This window comes from Lonchura striata, chromosome 5 (genome assembly GCF_050655825.1).
Source record: "Lonchura striata isolate lonStrDom1 chromosome 5, ASM5065582v1, whole genome shotgun sequence".
NCBI lineage: Eukaryota > Metazoa > Chordata > Aves > Passeriformes > Estrildidae > Lonchura > Lonchura striata.
In genome coordinates, this window is record NC_140707.1 from 34,734,086 (window position 1) to 34,757,132 (window position 23,047).

General features: G+C 37.1%; 1 protein-coding gene across 1 annotated transcript in view; it reads left to right on the forward strand.

The window, feature by feature from the left end:
• Positions 1 to 4,041: 4,041 nt before the first annotated feature.
• MYBPC3 (myosin binding protein C3) overlaps positions 4,042 to 23,047 on the forward strand; it is a 62,867-nt gene continuing 43,861 nt past the window's right edge. Inside the window, exons 1-8 of the mRNA XM_085581723.1 lie at positions 4,042 to 4,135; positions 12,888 to 13,154; positions 15,078 to 15,173; positions 15,402 to 15,488; positions 15,626 to 15,774; positions 16,690 to 16,807; positions 18,136 to 18,184; positions 21,653 to 21,709. Of these exons, the coding sequence (XP_085437849.1) occupies positions 4,111 to 4,135; positions 12,888 to 13,154; positions 15,078 to 15,173; positions 15,402 to 15,488; positions 15,626 to 15,774; positions 16,690 to 16,807; positions 18,136 to 18,184; positions 21,653 to 21,709 (848 nt within the window). The 5' untranslated portion in view covers positions 4,042 to 4,110. The remainder of the gene's footprint in view (positions 4,136 to 12,887; positions 13,155 to 15,077; positions 15,174 to 15,401; positions 15,489 to 15,625; positions 15,775 to 16,689; positions 16,808 to 18,135; positions 18,185 to 21,652; positions 21,710 to 23,047) is intronic.

The following is a 23,047-nucleotide window of genomic DNA, read 5'->3' on the forward strand; positions in this document are numbered from 1 at the left end:
TGGTAGGAAGGAATGCAGTTTCTGTGCCTTAAGGGTTCCCTCTGAGCTTCTGTTTTAACTCCCCAGCAGCAGAGCAGCAGTGCTTTAGGTAAAAGAAGCCCTTTGACCACTGGTACCTTTGTGCAGAATGCTTCGATTCCTCTGCCTTATGCAAAGTGAAGAATGTTTGGGTGCTGAGCTGGGCATTTGCGTATACAAATCAGTTTGGGTTCTTTTAGATTTACCTAGGTTTCTGAATTTTGGGTGTCTGCTTTCAGAAACATAATTTTAGATTTCTTCTCTAGATATTCCCTATTCCATTTTTTCCCCACTCACCCACACTGTGCTTTCCTTTCTCTGCCAGCCTGAGCTATCAATTCCCAGCTCTTTGTTCAGCTTTTCTCCATGCCTAGATTCAGCCAGTAGATGCCTCCATATTTAGTAGATTCCAATTGCTTTATTCTCAATGTCCTTTTTCAACTTTGGCCCAGGTAGTTCATTGCTTCCTCTAGGGCCAACTTTTCTCACATATGCATCCAGTCATCTTCTCTTTATGTGAATGGTTCTCAGTTCCAAATTATTTGTTCAGCCATTTATAGCTTTTCCATCCCACATCCTCTTATGGTTTCAGTCTTATCACCAGTTCTCTTCCCTCCGCCCCATTTCTATCCCAGCTCCCCATCTAATACTCCTGTCCTTTGAGAATCTATTTCAAATCCCTCCCATATTACCTAGAAAAACCAATTTTCTCCCCCAATCCATCTTTCAATCCCACATTTTTACTTCCTCCTCCCTCTCAAATTGGTGTGATCCCTTCTCTCTCTGAAGTTCCAACTATTTGCCCCCCAACCTTTATTTTGATGTGCCTGAGGGAGATAACATTTGGAGCACAGGACACAAAGGCTGCTTGCTTTTGGTTCAAGTGTCTGAATTAAGTTAAGTCCCACATTAGCCCTGACATAAAGGCATAGAAAACTCTGATGACCCCTGGACTGGACCCCACTGACCAAAAAAATAACTTCTTCAGAGGATGGAATGTAGAAAGTTCTCACTGAGCATATGCAGACTGCATTTTTTCCCCCATAGTCTAGAACATGCAGCGACTCAAGCTCTCTATCATGAAGCCAGTTAAAAGAATATCCCTGAAATGAAAGCAAGTTGCTGTCAAATATACTGAAAGAAGTAAAATATGGAGTACAAAGAGTAGGGATACAAAATGGCTGTGCAGAGGAAAGCTCAAATAAGCAGGACCAGCATTACCCAAATCTCCTAAGTCCCTGTAAACTCAAGTTCTGTCAATAAGGTCAAGTGGCTTTGCTCTGTACACACCCGCACTCTGTGATTCAAAAACTCAAAGGAAACAGTGAGGATTAGGTTGGATATTGGGAACAGACTCTTCACCCAGAGGGTGGGTGGGCACTAGAACAGAGCTCCTAGGAAAGTCACAGCAGGAGCCTGCCAAAGTTCAAGGAGCATCTGGACAACGCCCTCAGGCACCTGGTGTGAATAGTGGGGCTGTCCTGAGCAAAGTCAGGAGCTGGATTTGATGATCCTTGTGGATCCCCTCCAGCTCAGGATATTCTGTGATTCTGTGAGCACTTCAGTGGATGAGTCCTGCGGGGTCTGTGCTTTGCACTGAGCCACCTCAGCTGTCCCACCAGCGCTGTCCCACCGCCGGCAGCAGGAATCTGCAGCCACTGAGGCAATTTTACTGCCTTGTCCTCAGAAACTGCCGAGCCGCCGAGGAGGTGGTAAATTCGTGACACAAAGAGGCAGAGAAACAAATAAACAGAAATAGAGACAAGAAATTAAATGGCATGACAGAAACTACCAGGAAAAGAAGCCCAAAATAGAAAAGTAATATATAGAGTTTCTGCCTGGATACCTACATTTGGGCAGAGTCACAAGCACCTAAATACATAGCCTTTTAATAAGAAGTTAGGTAGTCTTTTCCTTGGTTTTCTCTGTAGTTATCCAAAATTGCACAGCCTGTCACTGCAGGCCACCAATTTCTGTCATTTTTGAACTTGATTTTGAATTATGTGGTGAAAGGCACTGTATGAAGCACAGAGCAATAACTTCAGTAATTCTTCCGAAAAGGAAGAATTTTCCCTCTCACTCACTTTTTAAGCACAGGCCCTGAGACATTTATTACATGTTGCTTCACTGTTCTTGTACATTAGTTTCATCTGAATACAGGATGAAACTTCACACACTTGCTAAACAATTATCTAGTGTTGCAGTGCACTAGAAAGTAGTTATCACAATCCACTACACATCTGTTTTGGGTCAGTGTAACCATTGAAATTATATGTTTTATTTGCATATCAGTTTTGTTATTAAAAGTAGTAATATCATATTATATCACGTAATATTACATAATGTAATATAATATAGAAAATTCTAGAAAAAAGTTTACTATTGCAACAATGCTGCCACCTGGTAACCTAATGTGTAATAGCAGACAAAACATCAATTTTTCCCAGTCTTGAACATAGCAGTATAATTGAAATATTACTTTAAATCACATTAAAAATAACAAAATCTGCAAAGAGTTATTATTGGATTAGGATCATTTCCCTGCATCAGATTAAATCCTCATAGCTGGGTTTCATTGTGAGGAAGAAGTGAGACACAAGCCCTTTGAAAGGTTTCAAGTGAAAGCAAATAGCCCAGATTTCCTGACTCCCAGTGAAATACCTCAGGCACAAGACAGTCGCCAAATACGTATCACGGTAACTTGTGCTCCACTAGAAACACAGGCAATGGAAAATAAACACAGGTGACATCCTGCCCATCTTCCTCACTCATCCATAAAAAATTGCTTCAGGGGAAGGGGAGGAAGCATTTGGCCTCAAATCAGAAGAGATATCAGCAGTGTTTCTTGCACGTTCACATTTGTCCTACCAGCCTACTGAGGGAGTCAGATGTGAAAGACAGACACAGAGCACAGTGACTGATGAGCTGCTTGCACACTGGTCTATTCTGAACTTCATGCCAAAAGAGGAAATAATTTTAAAATTTGTTTTCTACAAGATAGTAAAGCTGGAGGAAAAATGAAAACCACACCTTTTTTTTTTTTAAATTATTTTTTCAATACTAGTGGTGGCTAAAATATGCTCAATGTTCAGCCTCCAGAGTTTTTCTAGCAAAGCTTAAAACTCAAAATTGATAAAACATCATGATAATAAAAGAATGATTGTCCACAGTTACTATTTTGCCATATGCTAAATATATGAATAAGTAAAAAGCAAAGATCGGAGCATGAAATGGCCATACAAGAATAATTTTCTAGTGAGATTTTCCCCCAGATCTTTTTTATATGATTAAGCAAAACTGAAACTTCTAGTGGTATAAAATAGAACCTTGGAATGATTTAAAAAATTATATTTAAAAGAAGAAGAAAAAAAAACCTTGCTAGTTATCAAGAAACGTATGCTGTGGATCAAGTGGGTGGATAGGGAGGGAGGACTAAAACTATATAAGTAGTGTCATGCTTTCTGCTTGTGACTGCAAATGTCAGTATTGTGTAAGTGTCTCTGCAAAAGAAAGTTCTTTCCTTAAAGTTCACAGTTAGTTCTACAAATACAGTCTTTGGCTGAAGAGCTAAAAAAAGAAACAACAAAACCAGTATGTGAGGGGCTGTTCAGCTCTGACCCAATTATGATAAAAACAAAAACTGAAATAAGTAATAAGAACGTAAGCAAATGCACACTTAGACTAAGCAGGTACCAGCACACAGGAGATGTAGCCATCAGATCTAGTTTGCTGCATGTGCTATAAACATGGCAATACATGCCTGGAGCTAGAAAATGCACCGCACACGCGTGCAGCATCACACTGTGCTCTGGTTTATAGCAGCAGATCCGTGGTAGCCACTCCTGGGTGGCCTGAGCTCCCTGGCTCCTGGAACTTGGCTATATTTAGCCCGGCTGATGTCGCCTGTCAAGTGTGTCCCGCTGCTGATAAGGTGCCTAGTCGACAACGGGGGGGATCGAGGGGAGGAGCAGCATGGGGGCTTCCATCCAGTGCTTCTTTAGGGGGTCTCAAAAGCCCTGCAGTCACATTCCCGTGTGATTCATACCCTGCTTCCTAGATGCAGCTGGGAGCTCCACCAGAAACAAAGTGAAGATGCCAGAGCCGGTAAAGAAAACAGGTAAGGATCGTAACTGGCAGACAAAACTAAGAACAGCTTGACAGGAAAAGTGTGAGTAGATTATGTATTCTAGAGAAATGAGATGTCTCAATGGAAAAAAATAAATAGATAGGAAAAGGAAATTTTATTTTATTAAGTTATAAATGTAAGAGATATTGAGTGATCTTGAAAAGAAATCACTAACTGCTTTGATAACCTCAGCCACAGAATTTTCTCAAGAGACTTTGGATGAGGAAGAAATAGAGGTGAAATGCATTTAATTCTCAAATGCTTTTAATTTCTCCTTTCCTTTCTGGTCACCTTTAGGACTCAGAAAAAAAAATAAGTAAAGGCTTGTATTGACTCTTGGACAGTTAAATAGTACAAACCTCTCCTGCTTTTATTTCGGGTTTGGGTTTTTTTCCCCTGACAATTTGTAGAAGAAATATTGCCAAAAAAATTGATGGTGCTTATTGTGAATGAAATCTCTGTGAAAATGAAAGCAAACAGTACCTGGTCAGAGTTTATTCTTTCTGTTTCTTTCAATGACTGAGAATAGAACTCTAGGGAAAAAAGGCTTTTGATTTATACTGTGAAGAATACATGCAATTTCTTTTCTCTTGCCCTTCTTCATTCTTTCTCCTTGAGCCAGAAGATAACTCGCCCTTTTCAGGAAACCAAGGTCACAGGGCCACATAGAAAAATGCCAGAAAAGTATTTCAGATTTATGAATGTTTTAATTAAAAATCTTCAAATAAGGAATCACTCAGATGCAGCCCACATAGAGGAGGCCTAGAACAGGGTACAAGGTGCAATGGATCTGGTGTTTTGATGAGGAAGAGAGCCTGGGAAGAAAAGGAAGAGGCACTTAACTTCAGGACACCTGCAGAGGAAGACATCTCAGGAGCACTTTGCATCCACAAGTTTGGAAAAAAAAGCTGACAAAATCTGAATTTATGATTGTTTGTCAATTGTAAACATATTCAATAGTCAGGCCTGGAGAAACTTGTACTAAATCTGGGATTCTCCACTTTAGAGCTGTCACTTCATAGATGCCAGTGCACACCCAGAATCACCACTACCTGAATGTGCAATAGAAGGTGCACATGTTTTTAATCATGTGCAGTTTCCAGAGTTAGCCAGTGACAGCTGTGGAGATTTATTAATAATGGCCTTTGTGCTTTGCAAAGGCCTGAGCAGGCATTGGTCTCCTCTCAGTTTGGCCAGTGAGACAATCTCCTATGGTCACAATAACAAAAGAACTTGCTAAGAACCTTCATTTGACCAAAACATTTGAAATCAGCCACTGCCAGAAGCAGACCTATTACACACCCAGAGTCTCCCCCATTACAACCTGCAAAGAACCAAAGCATGGTTAACTCCAACAAGATTCTTTATGTTCACTCTGTATGATAACCCTAAAACAACAGTGGTGTCAGCAACCCTTCCATTGTATTACAAATATAACATCATTTCATGTTCATGAGGTTACCATTTCTAATTAAAGTAGATTTGTATATAAAAAAGAAATATATATTAGATCCCGTAATTGTACACATAAACGTGAAAATATAAGCTGCAAAGGTTCAGTAATCACTCCAAAAATGAGAAAATCATACTCATATTCTGCTTTTAAATCATACAACTTTTAGGTTTTATTGAAAATGTCTCATTGTTGTGAATGCAGACAAAAATAAATACAATAGAGTAGGCAAAATTTGACAGTGATACCTTGGCATTATGACTTCTGATTTCTAATTGTTTAACTGCCTTTTAATAAATATTTTCATTCTCTGTGGGTGAGAGGCAGTGTCTCTGTTTGTGAAGATGCCCACTTTTGCTGGCTAATGGTGAAGAGAAATTCTATTCCAACTTATTTCTCCAGAGAAATCTAACAGGTGTCTAACATCACTAGTCCCACGCAGTTCTTATGAGCAAGCTAGACCAAACACTGGGATTATCACAGCAGGGGGAGGAAAAGCTCTTGTTACTCACTCTGACCGAGACAGAACCAGTCACATGCCCCACAACTTTTAGAGAGGATCTTCTCAGTCTCCCAGGAGACACTAATCCCTTTGGTTTTCTATTTCATGTTGTTTATACAGTTCAAGCCATTTCAAGATGGGATAATGCTGAGCATCATCTCAGGAGGGCCAAATAACCACTGGGCAATTCATACTTGGATAAATCACAATTCCTGCCTTTCACACATCATATAGTTAGATTACTGAAGAGTCCAAAGAAGTCCCTAGTCTGTATTACTGAAATTTGTGCATCTGGTGTATAGGCAAAAGAAATTTCTTCATGTCAAAGAATGACCAGAAATATTCTGCTTATATCTGCCATTTTTACAAGGCTTTTAACACATAAAAGGAAACAAAGAAAAAAAAAAAAAAAAAAAACAACAAAAAAACCAAAAACTAAATAAACAAAACCGTCCAAAAATTCCCACCAGAAAACCAAAAATCATTGAATAAACCATTAAACTTAAAATGGCATGGTGAAGTAGATATTCTTTCACTTTCAACTGCCCAACTAAAATACTTCAGGGTAAAGCACTCCACGACTTATTTCAAGAATGCCAAAAGTATTGTCTTTGCATTTTAGAAAATCTACACCATCCACAAGAGCAACAGAATGCATAAGACCTGTAAGAGTTTAGTGTCAGAGCAAACAATCAAATTTTGAAAATCACCACTTTTTGCAGGATTCTGTTGCAGAAACTTTATGTTCTTCTCTTTGATTTAAACTCTTCATAGTTTATCTTTGGAAATTTTGATCATTTTTTTGTTCTGAAAATTCAGAAATGTTAAACAAACCCCAACCATTTCCCTAACAATATTTTTGACATTAGGAGGAAATAGTTGACTTCTTAAACACCAAATTTAGTAGATAAATAGGACTTAATGGGAAGTGTGTGCATTATTATAGCTGGAAAAAGGAGAAGTCTATATTACTCACCTTCTCTGAAAATCTGTCAGCTTTTACTCACATATTTTATAGATTGGGGAGTCTATATTTTGTAGTTCTGATTAGGAAATTTCATCAAGAATTTACAAATAACTCGTAAGTACACAGAGGCTTCCGTAATTAAAAAAAAAAAAAAAAGAGTAAACTGCAGAATTTTAGTTTGAATATGAGATCATTCTTTCACATTTGCAAGTATCTAGCACAACAAACTTCTTTGCACCACAGGAATGCAGAAAAAACCCTAAATTCATACAGACATAGTTTTCTATTTTGTAAGTTAAGATTCAAACCAAGCTGAACACTACTATCCCCCTTTTCCAGAAAGTGTAATGGATGCATAGAGAGGTGACTGATTAGTGAAACTATTCCTTGCCTGTTGCTCATGTTGCAGGAATTTGCAATCTCAGCTGCTGAAGTAGGCAAGGAATGATAAGATTGAGGCTTTCAATAGCTTTTGGATCATGGAATGATTAAGCTTGTAATTGCAAGAAGCCACTTAGGTCCTGACTGAGGAATGTGCAGCATCTTTATATAGTTCCTCAGAAAGGAATTTACAAGCTCCATTACTGAACTTGGCTTAACCTGTTTGGCTTTTAACTCAATGGAAGAGCAAATGATATAGAAGCAAAACTAGATGCCAAGTGTAAGAAAAGATCAATTTTCAACATGAAGTCTTAACAAATTAAAGAATTCCAAAAGCTAATACTGCTTTTGTAATATTATTAAAATATATTGACCAATACATATGTTAACACCAAATCGAGAGAATGTGCAGTAAGATAACTCAGCCGTGATTATTTTGTCTAATTTCACTCGTTACAAATTTCCTGTAGTTTCTAGCATCTGCATCAACCAGATATATTAGATTATCCTCAAGAATGTATACCTTTAGCAGGTTTTATTTCAGAAAGGCAGAAATATCATCTGAAAATGTCATCTAACACACATTCTCCTGTACCACTCTATGTAGTTAAAATCACTCTTGTAGAAAACACATTTCTTGCTCACTTTCATTGCACATAGTTCACACATACTATGAAATTCCAATATTTCAGGAATATGTTTTCAACTGATTCTTGTGACTCTAAGCCAGATTATTTAGGGAATGTTGATAGCAAATGAAATTATTTTGGTAATTTGAACATTACTTTAATATACACCTTACCTCCATTTTTTCTGACAATAATAAATAAGAATTACTCTTCTAGCTTCTAATAGTAATTTTTATTCCTTTTAGAGATACAACAGTACTTAGCAGCTACCTACTAACAAGTTAATGCTGTACAAAGACAACAGGAATACAGTCTCTGCCTCAAAACACTCATAAAACAAAAGCCCAGTAAATAGATATTTCAACAAGAGAGTAAAGGAAACATTATTTGTACAATAGATAGAAACCCTGGTAGTAGCGTAGCCATTTTTGGGGGTTTGCATAGAGTGTATGAAAAAGACCTGAATCATAATAATAAACTTGTTTGGTGATGGATGTTAGAAGGACATTGCTTGAAAGCAGGTCAGAAAGTAAAGGAGAAAGCTTGAAGATGCTAGTATGAAGATTTAATAAATTAGCAGCAGAATGAGGAAGAATACTAGTTTTGTTCTTTTATTTAGGTGACTACTACAGAAAATTAGATTTAGAACTGAAATTATTTCATTCTAGTTTAATTTGGCCCAAAGCAAATGTTTTTTATTTTTCTTCATCCTCCTGATTGAAAGACCTGCTAGTAAATTTTCAAAATGCAATCTGATGACAGATCTCCAAACAGAGGTTTTTATTACTGACCAGTTAAGCTGTAATTTGTGTAACATATATAGTGTTATGGCTGATGTGTACATCTTCAGGTGTTTCCAGAGTTTTAGAAGATGCAAGTTCTGGCTGCTGCAGCCTTAACCACCAAAAAGTTTCTGCAAGATAACTGCAGACCACATACAGCTGTTTCCTCTTCTGCCTGGGGTAAAATTTGCTGGTTTATGTTACTCAGAAGTTATGTGAGTGTGTTTGCATTATGGAAGCTAGAAGTGATTAGGAAGGCCTGGGTTATGAGAGGTGAAGTGCTGAAAAATGGGTTAGTACAAAGTGGCCCTAGGCTCATTTTCTTTCATTAGCTTCACATCCCTCTTCTCTCCCTCCATTAAATCCCCAAAGCAACACCAATTCCATCCCCACTAAACACACAGAACACCTTCAACACTCTGTCTTCATCAGCACTGGTAACTCACACGGCTCTCTGCTCTCTCTCCAGAAGTGCCATGGTGTGCCAGTACTGATGTCACCTTTCTCTCCCCCTGTGCTGGCTGGGTCAGAGCATCCCAGGAATCAGAGTTAACACAGTGGGCAGCAGAGGACATCAGCTGCCCCAGCCCTATGGCGCCTAACTGCATGGGCACCTGGAGTCTGGATAAACACAGGACAGCATCTGACACAACATCACACAAGATGTGTCACAGTCACTGGGTTTTCCACTGCCTCATGGTGGTGGTTATATTCAAGAGTGTTTAGAGTATGGGATGGATCTATAGAACTCAGAGTGATATATCTGGGTAGAAGCCAAACACTGAAGTGAGAGAGATTGTCAGATGAGGAATGTGTTTCTGATAAAAGCAGGCAGAAGTGTGGTTCTCAGGACAGACCAGAAGTTTTAGATAGTGCTGTTTAGGAGCATTCCTAATGAGGAAACACCTGAATTGGATTGGTACAACTGCGTGAGAAAAAGAAAACCTCTGGTCAGCTTGGATTTACACATTACTTAAGTAGCACCAGCAATGAAGGGGTGGGGAATAACTGAACTCTTTATCCTGTTGAGCAGCCCCTTTTTTTCCCCAAAAGGGAAAAATACTGTATTCTCTTCACATACTTGTTCAATCTCTCTTCTGCAGCAAAGTAATTTCCTGTAAAATCAACAGCCCTACATCTTTAGTTTTCCTTTGCAAAAAGAGCAGTGAAAGATGAAAGAGAATACAGCTGGATATAGAGAAGCCACTACGGACACTGCCCCTGACTGAATCTCAAATATTAGAATATTACTGCCCCTGACTGAATCTCAAATATTAGAAAAAGACTCAATTAAAACTCAAGTCTCCTTTACCAGTGAAAAAGTGGGTACACAACAACTGTCCTTGCAGGCCTTTGTTCTCATGGGAGATTTTGGACTTTTGCAATTCTGTGCTTACCAGAAATATTCACAATTGTTTTAAGCTGGAACTGAGTTTTTTGGCAGGACAAGGGGAAAGGAGGGAATACACGGAGTCTTACTCATAAACCTCTGTACATGTGTTTAGATTTCCTAAAGCCAGAATTCTTATGTAGGGTAGAGATTTCTCACTGTGTTCTCACCAATAATTTTGTTCTTGTTGAGTCATCTACAAAGCAAATGTAAGAAATCTAATCACTTTACAGAGTGTGCAGCAGATCAGAGTTACTTCCAAGTATGCGTGTCATGAAACCGCGACACTGTAGGCTGGAACCTTTACAAATCACTTTGCTGTTAGGTAATTTATATATTTATAGATTCTTTTGTGCTTAAATAGAAGAGTGATGATAGTAGCACTCAAAGACTGAAAACTCTTTGCTGCTTTGTTTGTAGAATCATAGGGAAAGGAGCTAGCTAGTCAGTAGTGGAGTGGGTACCAGAAGTGACCTGTCTCCCCACTGTGCAGCAGCCTGGCCACCTTTCCAGGTGTTTTGAATCCTGCATGCCCAGCCTGCTGTGTACAGTAATTCTCCTGCAATTATTTAGGAAACACTGCACCAATACACACCCTGCCCTGCTGTGTTATTTACAGCAGTGCAGTACAGTATCAAAAGGTGTGCAGCTGGTAACAGGCAGCCCACTGTAGGACACTATAGTACATAGTCCTATATTCTACAAAGCACTATATTTTAAAAGAACTATTGCACCAGATTAGAAAAAGCCTCAATTACAAGCATGCAGGAACATTCCACTCCCAGGGGAAATTTCCCACACTTTTAACAGGGAAGGAAAGCATGCAGAAGAATAAAATAGGAGGTAAGTCAAGGCTTTTGTAGGCTCATTGAAAACTAAAATTGTTTTCATCAGAAATATAAAAAAGGTGTGGGGGGGAGAAGAAAAAGAAATTGAAAAAAATGTAATTTTGGTTTTTATATAATGAAGAAAAGCAAAATTCAGTCTTTACTAAATTCTAAAAGTGTTTGTAGTTGATATTTTAACTGATGCTTAAGAAGGTTAAAATTCTTGCAAAACAATGCCAGAAGCATGAATTGTGTTATGACTAAAGACTAAAGGCCATCAGATTAAATCCTTGCAGATATAACTCAATAAGGCTAACTAAATTATGCAGTCTGAAGACATGTTACAAAAATAGAGGTTTTATAAAAATAATATATGGCATTATTAATAGTATACCATTTACATGAACTAAAGCACTTGTTTCAACATTAATATAAGCTTTTCCTTTCAAAACATGTTCATGCCATGTTCCTTTCATTTTAATAAAGCAGAACTAAAAGTTCAAAGCTAATTATAACTGTTGTTGTGTTGTTTGGAAGAGTTCTTGTGGCAGCCAGAGGAGTAGGGCCGTAGACAATTTGCCACAGAGGTGACTGATAAAATTAGATGTGATAAAATTACTAGTATTTTATAAAAATGTAGTTATACAGGGGTGAGTCAATAGAAAGATGACAGAATAATGCACAAAAAACATACAGTGTATGAAGCAGAATGTTAATTGCTGATATTTTTACGTATGAAAATAGCTCATGGCAATTAGCAAATGATAACAGATTTCATTAAGACAAAAAACATGAGCATGAAATTAAAAACTTGATTCAAAATAAAGATGAAGAAATATAAATAAATAAATAAATCAGGTTAAAGAAAATAGTAAAACAAGTTACTTTACTAAAACCTAATCTTGAGTGAGATTAGGATACTCATGGATCAAAATCATGATACCTTGCTTGTTTACAGTTTCCTCTCTGCTGTGGTACTTCGATTCCATATGAATTAAAACATCATTTGGTTTACACTTGTTCAGCCTATATATTAATAATGTCATTAATTCTCCTTATAAGCTTCCGAAGTGTTTCTTGACACATTGAGGAAATATTTTAATCTACTTCTTGAAAATTATTAGAAAACTAATTGTTGTAGAGTGTCATGTAGGCAAGTGCAACTTTAATGCTGAAGTAAACTTCTGAATACAAACAATTGATATCATTTTAGCTGGAATGGAATTACAAGGGTCATGATAGGAATGTGAATTCCTTTTCACTAAAGCCTTGATCAGTCAAAACAGAAGGACTAAAGATGAACCATTAATTCCTTGTGGTGTATTAGGGCACAGGTTACTGCACAAAGTGTTGTGGAAGAGCAGATCCTGGTCCACTGTAACAACTGTCCTAAGCAGCTGTTAGGACAAAATTAATAATTCTAGATGAAAGTGCATGGCAAATTAATGTAGACAGCTAGATATGTAAGAATATATTCCATGCTTTCTTGTCATAGACCAAAACATTCACTTATGAAAAATCAGAGCTCAATATGGGGAAAAAGAAAGAGGAAGACAGAAAGTGAGGTGATTTTCCTATCCATTCCACTTTATTTCATGGCAATGTGGAGGACATACGACATCTCAGTGAGACACAGAACTTGATAAACTCAAAGATAATTCCACGGCTTCTCTGTGTAAAGTGTTGTAATTTATAACTTGCACGGGCAGATGGGAAAGAAAGGAGACAGCTGCTGCAGCCACAACAGCTGACTACACCAGATATGCCACAACTGCAAAACAGATTTTAGTGAGCCCTCTCTCTTTTTTTTAGTTTCTGCATTTACCAAGAAGCCAAAGACAACAGAGGTGACAGCCGGAAACACAGCTGTGTTTGAAGCAGAGACAGAAAAATCTGGCATCAAGGTGAAATGGCAGCGAGCTGGCACAGAAATTACTGAAAGTGAAAAATATGTCATCAAGACAGAAGGCAACAAGCATTCACTGACAATCAATAATGTAGGAAAAGAAGATGATGTGACATATGCTGTAATAGCTGGAAGTTCCAAGGTCAAATTTGAACTCAAGATCAAGGAACCAGGTACATAATTTCCTATGCAATTCTGGTTTAATCAGTATTTCCAGTCCCACATGCAACCTTCACAGATAAACACATGGAAATTAGCCTATTATAACACTGTAAAATTTCTCTACCAGTAATACATCTGTTTTGCCCAATTATTTGAAGCTGCTAATTCATATTAAGCTGAGGAATACATTTCCAGTGGCTAAAGCACCTCTTTCCAGGTATCAGAAGTCCACAGAGAAGAGATCATAGGGGAAATGTCAATGTACACCTTTAGAATTCTGTCAAGATTTTACACTTAACTACTGAAAAGCAAAGCAAAGTAAAGCTAATCTAACTCTCACCCCGACCTAAACTAAGATGCCTAATCTTAGGACTGGAATTTTCTTATAATAATTTAATTTAAATACAAAATTGTAACAATTGACAAAGCACAAGTCTTACTGTAATGTTTCTAGAAGCTCATACATTCCCCAAATCTCCTGCTACCAAAAATATGTATTTCAAGAGGGGTTTGAATATTTTGAATGTTTGTGTATCTCCCGTTATTACTACCTTTGTACACATTAAAAGACCAGTTTCAAAAACTTTCCCAGGCTTTTCCTGGGAATAAATTAAAAATATAAATTCCCTGGAATTTTCTCATGAAAAAGCATCTGAAGATGCTTAGCATAGATGAAATCACTCATTTTTTGATACATTTTGACCTTCCAGATACCTTTTTCCCTTCTAAAATTGTATCCATTTACCACTTCTGGTATTTGACTTTTTGCTTTTCAACTTGGTGAAAAGCCTCAAACTCACATTGTTCATATCACTTCCTTTTCTTTGCTATCACTGTTTGTTCTAGCAACATGATGAGACCTTTTGAGACCTTCTGGTCAGCTGAAAAGAAATGGAGGAGTGTTTAACATGATTCAAGATGTCCTGTTCCATATGCAAAGACAGGACATGACAGATTATGTGTAAAGGGAAATCCTGGTATGGATTAGAACAACTTGACTGCTGTCAGAGCATGCAGAAATATGGTCCTGCTGACTAGCTCATCCTGGAAGAAAACTGGTCCATATTGTCCTCATTATATTTTCCTCATTGTCTTTCAGGTTAGTTCCATGTAGAGGTTGCTATAGGCAGAAAACTTGCAAGTAATGCTATGGAGCATAGTGGAGCAGAATATGTAATGCTACAGAGTAACTGGATTGCCCGTTATTATTTAGAAGTGGCTCCACTACCTACAGAGAAAAAATATCTTGCTGCAACTGATCTATTTCAAGAAATTCTACCTCCCTCCATCTGCTCCAGTTGCTCACTCCTACTCAATTTTCAGACAATTCTGTCTTCTCCATTGTGCCAAATGCATTTGCCTAAATTTGTCTCTGAGGTCATGGTTTAATTGAGAGGATACAAACTTCCATAAGCCAGGGGAAGATATTACAGATGGATTTGTAAAATACTTTGTATTGTTTACTAGCAGTGTCTAGAGCTTTTTCCAAGCTGCACACAACAATAGCCTTTGGAACATTACATTCCAACAGCATCATTAAAAAAAATCTCATGAATAAGAAAACTGTTTACGAATATAATAATTACATCATTTTTTCATTACCTTTTCTGTTTAGAAACTGACAGTAGTTACTTTCATTTACTGACATTTGCAACTACTAATAGCATTATTCATCACCTGACAAGTTTCTACACATCAAGACTACAGAAATTTTAAAACCAGGCATCAGTTCTTTCTGAGCTCAGCAAAAGAAAAAGCCTCATCATCCGGCTTCAGTGGGCCCCTTCTGCTTTCAGCACATCCTTAAGCTCTAGGAAACAACAGCAATTTCTCTGCATTTCCTAAAATATATTAAAGGCTCCTCTTTTGCAAAATTTCTTCAAAAAGAAAGAGGAAATAGACTTTCTCTAATCTTGGCTTACATTCATTTCCAGAAAAAAGTGAGACAGTCACTCCTGCAGAAGCTGTTCCAGCCCCAGCTGCCTCAGAGTCACCTGCTCCACCAGCAGAAAGCAGCCAAAACACAGAAGGTAATAGAAAATTAACATTGACATCAAGTCTGGTTTATTAGCAGAAGGGAAGAATATTCACAGGGACTCCTTAGTGTGAGATAAAGACAGTAAATGAAAGCAGATCATAAACAATAAGGAATCTCAGAGGCAGAAGAAATCTACTGACAAGTTTTTAAATTAATTAACTAGTTCACTATATAGTTTGATGCAAAGGAATCTAAATAGTAATTATGATGTTTATTTCAGTTTCATCTGCTGAAACACAACCAGAAGAACCTCTGGACCCCATTGGACTCTTTGTGGCACGACCACAGGATGGAGAAGTTACTGTTGGTGAGTGATGTTAGTCAAGTGAAGTTTGTACACTGTACCTGTTGCTTGACTATTACTTCTCCAAGTACAGGGTGACAGCAGTGATACAACACATAAATGTAACTGATAATCTTACTTTAATCTACTTCTCCTGCAAGGTGGAAACATCACATTCACTGCCAAAGTTGCAGGTGAGAGCCTGCTGAAGAAGCCATCAGTGAAATGGTTCAAAGGAAAGTGGATGGACCTGGGAAGCAAAGTGGGGCAACATCTCCAGCTACATGACAGTTATGATCGAAATACCAAGGTACAATTGGCAGAACAGGATTCTCAGTCTTCTAGGTACTAATCTTTAATCTGAGGAAAATATAAACTAAAATAGGACTGTTTTGATGTTAAGGTACCCAAAGAAACACACAGGGCTATACTTATCCACAGAAGTCTGTGTTTTGACCACAGAGACAAGAGACAATCTTTACATACAGACTCTTGCATACTTTATCTATGGTGAAATGAGAAAACATCTGGAGGACTGGGGGAGTAGTTTTGCACTTTCTACTGCAGGATTCCCTTCATCTTCCTCTCCAGAAACTTGGAGAAAACAATTAGACAGCTATTTAAGCATCGTCTATCTTGGTCTTAATAAGTCAATCATTCTGCTATTGGTGCTGGAATTCGTTGCTCTCTTGGACTGTCTAGACTGTTTTATGTAGCTGAGTAAGACCCATTTTTTACCAGAAATTTGTCCAAAGGCACCTGAGCAGGAATGAGTCTGTACCGCGACGTTGCTTCCTCCGTGGTACATGAGCCACTACCACCCTCTCCTGGATGGAACTGGACAGGCTCGCTCACATTAGCCACTCCTTTTGCTGAATTCTGGCACGTTCTGCATACGTTCTGGGAAGAGGCTAAAACTGCTTGGTGAAAGCTTTATTCCTGTTTCCAATGCACATGCAATTAGTGTATGTCCCAGCGTAGTTTGCTAATGCACCTTTGTGTCCTCAGGAATACCTGTACTGACAGCAGTCTTCAGCTGTTTCTACTGAATTGGGGCTTATAGGTAATTTTTTGTTACAGTAATGAGTTGGACACTTGCCAGATTCTTAGTTCTAAAAGGACACAAAGACATAATTCTTCTTTTGTCTATTTCTGTCCATATATTCCTTCTCTTTCACCATTTCATTTTCTAACTTAATTATTGTATCACTGGTGTCTCTTCTAGGTGTACACCTTTGAAATGGAAATAATAGAAGCAAACATGACTTTTGCAGGAGGGTACAGATGTGAGGTGTCCACCAAGGACAAGTTTGATAGCTCTAATTTCAGCCTGACAGTCAATGGTAAGGTGAATTCATTCCATCTATTTTTTTTTAATCTTTCTGCCCCTGTATTTTTTTCCTGTCCACCAACAATTCTTTCTGGTACATAGTGGTTACTAGACAAGCATGGACCTGAAATATAGACCTGAAGATCCAGAGAGGAGAATGAGATTGGCATCATTAGAAATACCACTTGGTTGTCACTCTAGTCAGAACTGTGATGCTTTTAAAGAAAGCACACTCAAAGATGCAAAACTGCCCACCTTTTCTCTGGCTTTATTATGGTTTCAGATTCATTCTTTCATGATGTTTAATTCCACTAGAATAGAAGAAAGTTCATTCTTATTTTGGCAAAAGTTCAGTACAAAAAATGGATATTTAAAAAAAAAATAGATTTAGATGTGTGACACTATTGTCAATTCATTTTTCCTTACTATATAAAGGAAGATATATAAATTGTCTCTTAAAATTGCTTTAAGAGCAGATGACTCATTTTACTTAACGCATGGTGCCACCCTCACAAGTGCTATACTAAAAAGTTTATAAATTGAAAAGGAAGTACAGTTCAACATCAATTTGCCTTGAGTGTGGAAAAGTTTAAGTAAAAGAGTATAAGCATAAGAGACCTGAAAGAGCTGGATGTTTGGACCATTTCTAGTTTCAGCAATTCTGTTGAAGGATCTGCAACATTAACTGGTGTCCAGCTACCAGTGAACCTAATGTAAAGATAAAAGTTCATTATGTTACTTGATCAGCAGTGTTAATTTTTATAGTTTCACTAGATAGGAATTCATAAGACTTAGAAGCAGCAACTGAGAACAGTTTTTCTCCTAGCAGCAGCAGCAGCACACCAATTTATATCAATAATGTAATAAAATTCTCTCTATAAAACATCCTTAATTAAGTTTCTGTACCTCTCTACATAGTTCCAGGAATTTACCTGTGCTGTCAGAGGATAGATTATAATTTATTATTAATAATAGTATTCAGTTTATGTCCAGTCATATTCTCATTAGGGTTTAAATCCTCTGTGAAGACCCCATTGAAATTAAAATTTTGTAGCAGGAGAATTGACAAGAGATAAGATAGTTCATCAGGCTCCAGGTTATTATGAAACATGAGACAGAAAAAAGTTATCAAAAAAAACACTGGATGTTGAAAGCTAGTTAGTGAAGGCTACATGTTTAAAGGTGATGTGTTAATCTTTCAGTATGCAATTAATCACAATTAACAATATAAGAATTTATTTCTAAAAATGCCGGCAAAGCAAAACTTTAGAAATAGCAGTGTACTTTTGCATTTTGTTGACTTGCTTTCCCATTTTCCTTTGTTACTTTTTGTCACATCAGAAGCACCTGTAAGTGGAGACTTGGACATTCGAGCTGCCTTCCGCCGCACGTGAGTATGCACAGCAGAAACCTGCCTAGATCAGGTTGCACATCCTTGTGGAATTCATTACTTTCCCAGATTAAACTAGCTAAAAGCAAAGCTGTTGTACAAACAAACACAAAGATACAGATGTCTACTAAGAAAATATTTCTACTATTAAAATACTATAAAACTCCTGGAAATCACCTAAGAGAGTTTGTACTAGTGTAGTAATCATGTTTGCCTTCAATTAGGCAATCCATAATGTGTACAATTGTAACAAGAACTGCAGCACCTTTTCTCCAGGCCTGTAAAGAGCACTCCAGATATAGACCAATAGAGATGGAAAAGATACTGTGGGGTGTTGGTCCTGACTTTGTCTGGCTTGAGGAATTACATGTACTTTAGTACAAACATTTGCTAAACAAGGAGGGTGGAGTTCAGTGTGAGCCCTGTAAGGACTGTATAACTGGTAACATTCCTGCAAGCATTTTGATTGTATCTGTTTTCATGTCATATATCTATTTTAGTTGAATGAAGACAATGATATTGTGAGTGGTGAAAACTCAGGTAGTCTTAGATATTAAAGACTGGTGTTCAAAAGGCCAGACTCCCCCCATCTTTAATACTTTCTGAACTGATATCTCTCTTAATAGAATAATGTTCCCTTCTATTAGTAAGATTCACAAAATTGGTTGGATTTTTTTTTAGTGTTAGACATTAATATGTGCTCTCTTTTTCCTTCATGTAATAATAAATAAGTTTCTATTTTAGTTTTTATATGTATTTTTGAAAAGTAGACCAAGAATATTCTGACATCTATTTTTCTATAGGACACAAATCATCTGTGGCAGCTCTTTGAGTACCTCTCTAAGTCCCATTTTTATATGAGAATTTTTCTAACATTTATCCCAAAGAATTAAACAAGGCTAGCAGAATTTATCTACAGTTAAGTCCATCTGTAGATAGCTCACCAGCCTCACTGTAAAATAGTGGCCGCTCAGTGCATAGCTGCATTGTGTTATTTCACTGCAGTGAAAGGAGAGTTTCTCTTCTTGTCAGCACAATTAAAATAATTCTAAATCAGTTCAAAGGGAGTGCAGTGTGAGCAGCTTCAGGCTATTCAGATTGGCAGCTTCTCTTGTAAGAATGAAGCCAGATTTTGAATGGAACTGTTTAAATCTGAAGCTGTGTCTTTGATACCCTCACTCAGGAGCCTAGCAGGAGGGGGGAGACGGATGACTTCAGCCTTTCTCAGGTAGTCACTGACTGTGTCAGCAGACAAACTTAAGTCTTACAATGAACTGTCTCTCTCTGCTTAGGAAAAGAAAAAAACAACCCCACAGAATTAAGATGAAGTTTAAATTTCAAAGAGATCACTGTTTATAATGTGTAGTATTTATACATACAAATAAAAAGTAAGACAAAAAAAATTAAAAAAATAAGAATATAAAAGGATAGATAAAAACAGATAAAGAAAAGAGTAGCTTGGTAGATCAGTGAGAGGCAGATTCATCTAGAGAACATGCATGTGTTTGGCAAGTGGCATCTTCTCACCCTTGTCAGAAGAAAAATGTAACTTTAAATTATATGCATGTCTGCCCTCTGTATTACGTGCTTTCCTATCTACTGAGCACATTTTGGCTAAAATTGCTGTTGCTCACAGAAATGTACCAACACACAACTTAAAAAATGTTGTTTCTTGGCACACTCATCATATTATCATTAAATTTTTCACTTTATGCCTTTTGCTCCTAATGTTTTCTACTATAGCAAAAACAGGAATTCTGAGATTAGACTTAACTATATGCATGTTAAAGCAATTACTAGTCTTATTCTTCAAAAAGCTAAACCTTGATTGCTGGTCTTTCCTGAAACTTTAACTACCACTTGTGAAACAATAAGGTGAATAGTTATTCTCCCAGCTGTAGATCTGATTTACTGAATATACGATCACAGAAAATCCTTTCCAAATTTCTGATTACCATAGTTATTTTTATGTACATTTTATGCCTGCAAATATGCAAATTCTTGTGAAAGTAAGGCCAAAACTACACTTCTCTGTTTGAGCCTTATGCCCAGTCAATTATCCTTTCCAGTACTGTACTATTCTGAAAGGAACCAAATATGTGAAAACAGCATTTTCTTAAAGAAAAGATCTCTTCTCACAGCATATTTCAAATTACACAGACTCTAAATTGTTGTTTAACCTTATATTGTCCAGCAGCACAAGAAGCTTGGCACTTGTTTCTGTTTTATTTTTTAACAGTACTTTTAAAATGCTCATCATTTTTTTGTTTAGGCTGTTTTCTTCTAAAAATTCTTGTTCCTGCAATACTGAGTTTTCCCAACACTTTGATTTACATTCTATAGACAGACTGTTTTTTTCTGAGGCAATTAGGACTGTGTGTGGACAGAAGCAACATTATGGTCTACAACTACCACCAGTACAGCTGGAAAGAAAAAATTCTGCTTATGAAACAAGAATTAAATGCAAGGTGTTGCTTCTGGAAGAATATGAATGCTGTGAGATGTAATCACCAGATTCTTGCACTCAAGACAGCAGAGATGCTAAAGAGCAGCTGGCCATTGATGATAGTAGACTGGTTGAGATAAAGAAAATACATTTGGGCTTTCTAAATCCCATCTGAATACAAAGATGACCTTTTTTTTAGGAATTAAATCTGAAGAAGAGATTGTAGTGACTTTATGCTATTTCCAGAGTAGGTCAATATTACAAATTATCAGAAGCACAGCTAAAACCTACTGGATTCAGAACACCAAAAATAACATTGTGCATTCCATCTGAGTTTACCATATGCAACAGGTGGAACTACACTCAAAAAGCTCCTGCCTGGTGCTTCTTGTTTTCTCAGACCATCTCATCACATTGCTTGTCATGATGCTTGTTGAACAAAGGCCTATTGAACCTCATTTCAGGCTGAAAGCCAGATCACAGGACTCCTCCTTCAACTCTCCCAAACACCAATGATGCGACACCTTTCTTTCCAGTGTAATGAATCCTGGTAACACAATGAACCTCAAGAAACAATTACAGCTGGGATAATACTAAGGGTAAAACCAGTGATTTTAGATTGTGAGGCATTCCACAAATCTTGATTAATAGTGCCCCAACTGTAAGCAATATCCACATTCCTAAAAGACAGAGAAAAGGAGGAAGCTTCTGCAACACCTATTACAGATGATAATGAATACATTCCAAATCAATATGATGACCAAATTAATAACCTGTATAACTTCATGCTCAGTCAGCACAGAAAAAATACAACTTCATTACATTTATTTTTAAACCTAAATGCAAATTAATATGAACACAGAGCCTACTTAAGTCACCTTCCATGTCAATGCACATTCTAATTCATTATAAACCCATCTACTACTTCTCTACAAAAATATGTCATCTGTATAATGTTATAGTCTCACAAGCTATTCCCTTTTCCTTCTGAAACTAATTATGGCTTTTCTATTACTGTACAGTACCGAGGGACACGATGATGGGGCAGAGTTTAATTTCAGCTCTCTACTGAAAAAAAGGTGAGTAAAAAAAATCCATAAACCTAGAGAAATAAAGCTTCTGTTGAATGACTCTGAAACAACAGAACTGGAATAAGTGGAAGTTTCACAAACTCAGAATTCTTGTCATTTTCCTAAAGCAGCTCTAAATGGAAAAAGCATTATAGGCAATTATGGTTACTTCCTGAAATACACAGCATTTGCTGCATTTCTGCTAGGTTTATATAGGAGAAAAAAAGAAAAGAAATTATCTTTCCCAAGATAGAAAAGGCTTGGACTCAGGTTTCCAGCAACCCTTTTCATGGGAGCAAGGGCGGGCATTAAAATACCTATTTATAATGCTGCCTTATTAAGAACCAAGATTTTTTATTAGATACCTAAATGTAGCTATTACACAGTTCAACTATGATATAGATATCCTATTTTGCATAAATATAACAAATATGTTTTACTCTTCCAACTGTAATTGGCATTTCTTTCTGTTACTTTTACTTTCACTTTTCTTTTTCTTGTAATTTCTTCTCTAATTCTCATCTTTCTTTGTTGTATCTGTTTTCATAACCTGTTTACTTATGCTCTTCTCTTTTTACCAAACTCTTAATCTGAATGTTTTGGATTCCACTGTTGCCAACAGAGAGTAAGCTTTCTATTTAATTGTATTATAAATGCATGGGTCAGACTGAATATAAGAACCCTTTGGTTTGGAATAATGCATGCATCTTTGTCGTCTTTACGTGTAGAACATGGAAAAAATAGTGCAAAAGACAATTGTTGACTGCTCATTTCTGAGACAGAAATTCTTTTAAACTATTCTAAGGTTAAAATTAAGACAATTTCATACGATCAATGTATGTCTCTGAATGTCCTTTGGCTTTTACCATTACTTTTGTTCATACAACCAGTTCTAAAATTTCCTTGAATTTCCAGATTTTCTCAATAACCTGCTGTTTTGTATTCCTGTTGTCAAAGTATTTAGAATCAGAAAAATCATTTGCATAATATTGTTGCCTATCGAATAGGTGATTAAGTTTTGCTTGCTTCTTTCTGTTCACTGACCCTGGTCACTCAGTTTGTCTTTCCAGCACCTGAAACTACTATAAAAACTTGTCACTTAGATTCATGTTTTGCAAGTCTAAACTTTCTTAGTTTAAGTTTCCACAATCAACTACTTGGATGAGTGTTGTGAATCTGTGTTCACTCTCTGCTCAGGCAGTGGTATCACTATTTATAAAAACTGCTTTATCCTCACAAAGATCACAGGATCATGCTGACATGTGAAGTAACTCCCTGCAGAAAGCAATAAAGCCACAACAGCCTCAGGCTAATTCACTCAAACTTCAGTGGGGCAAACAAGGCCAC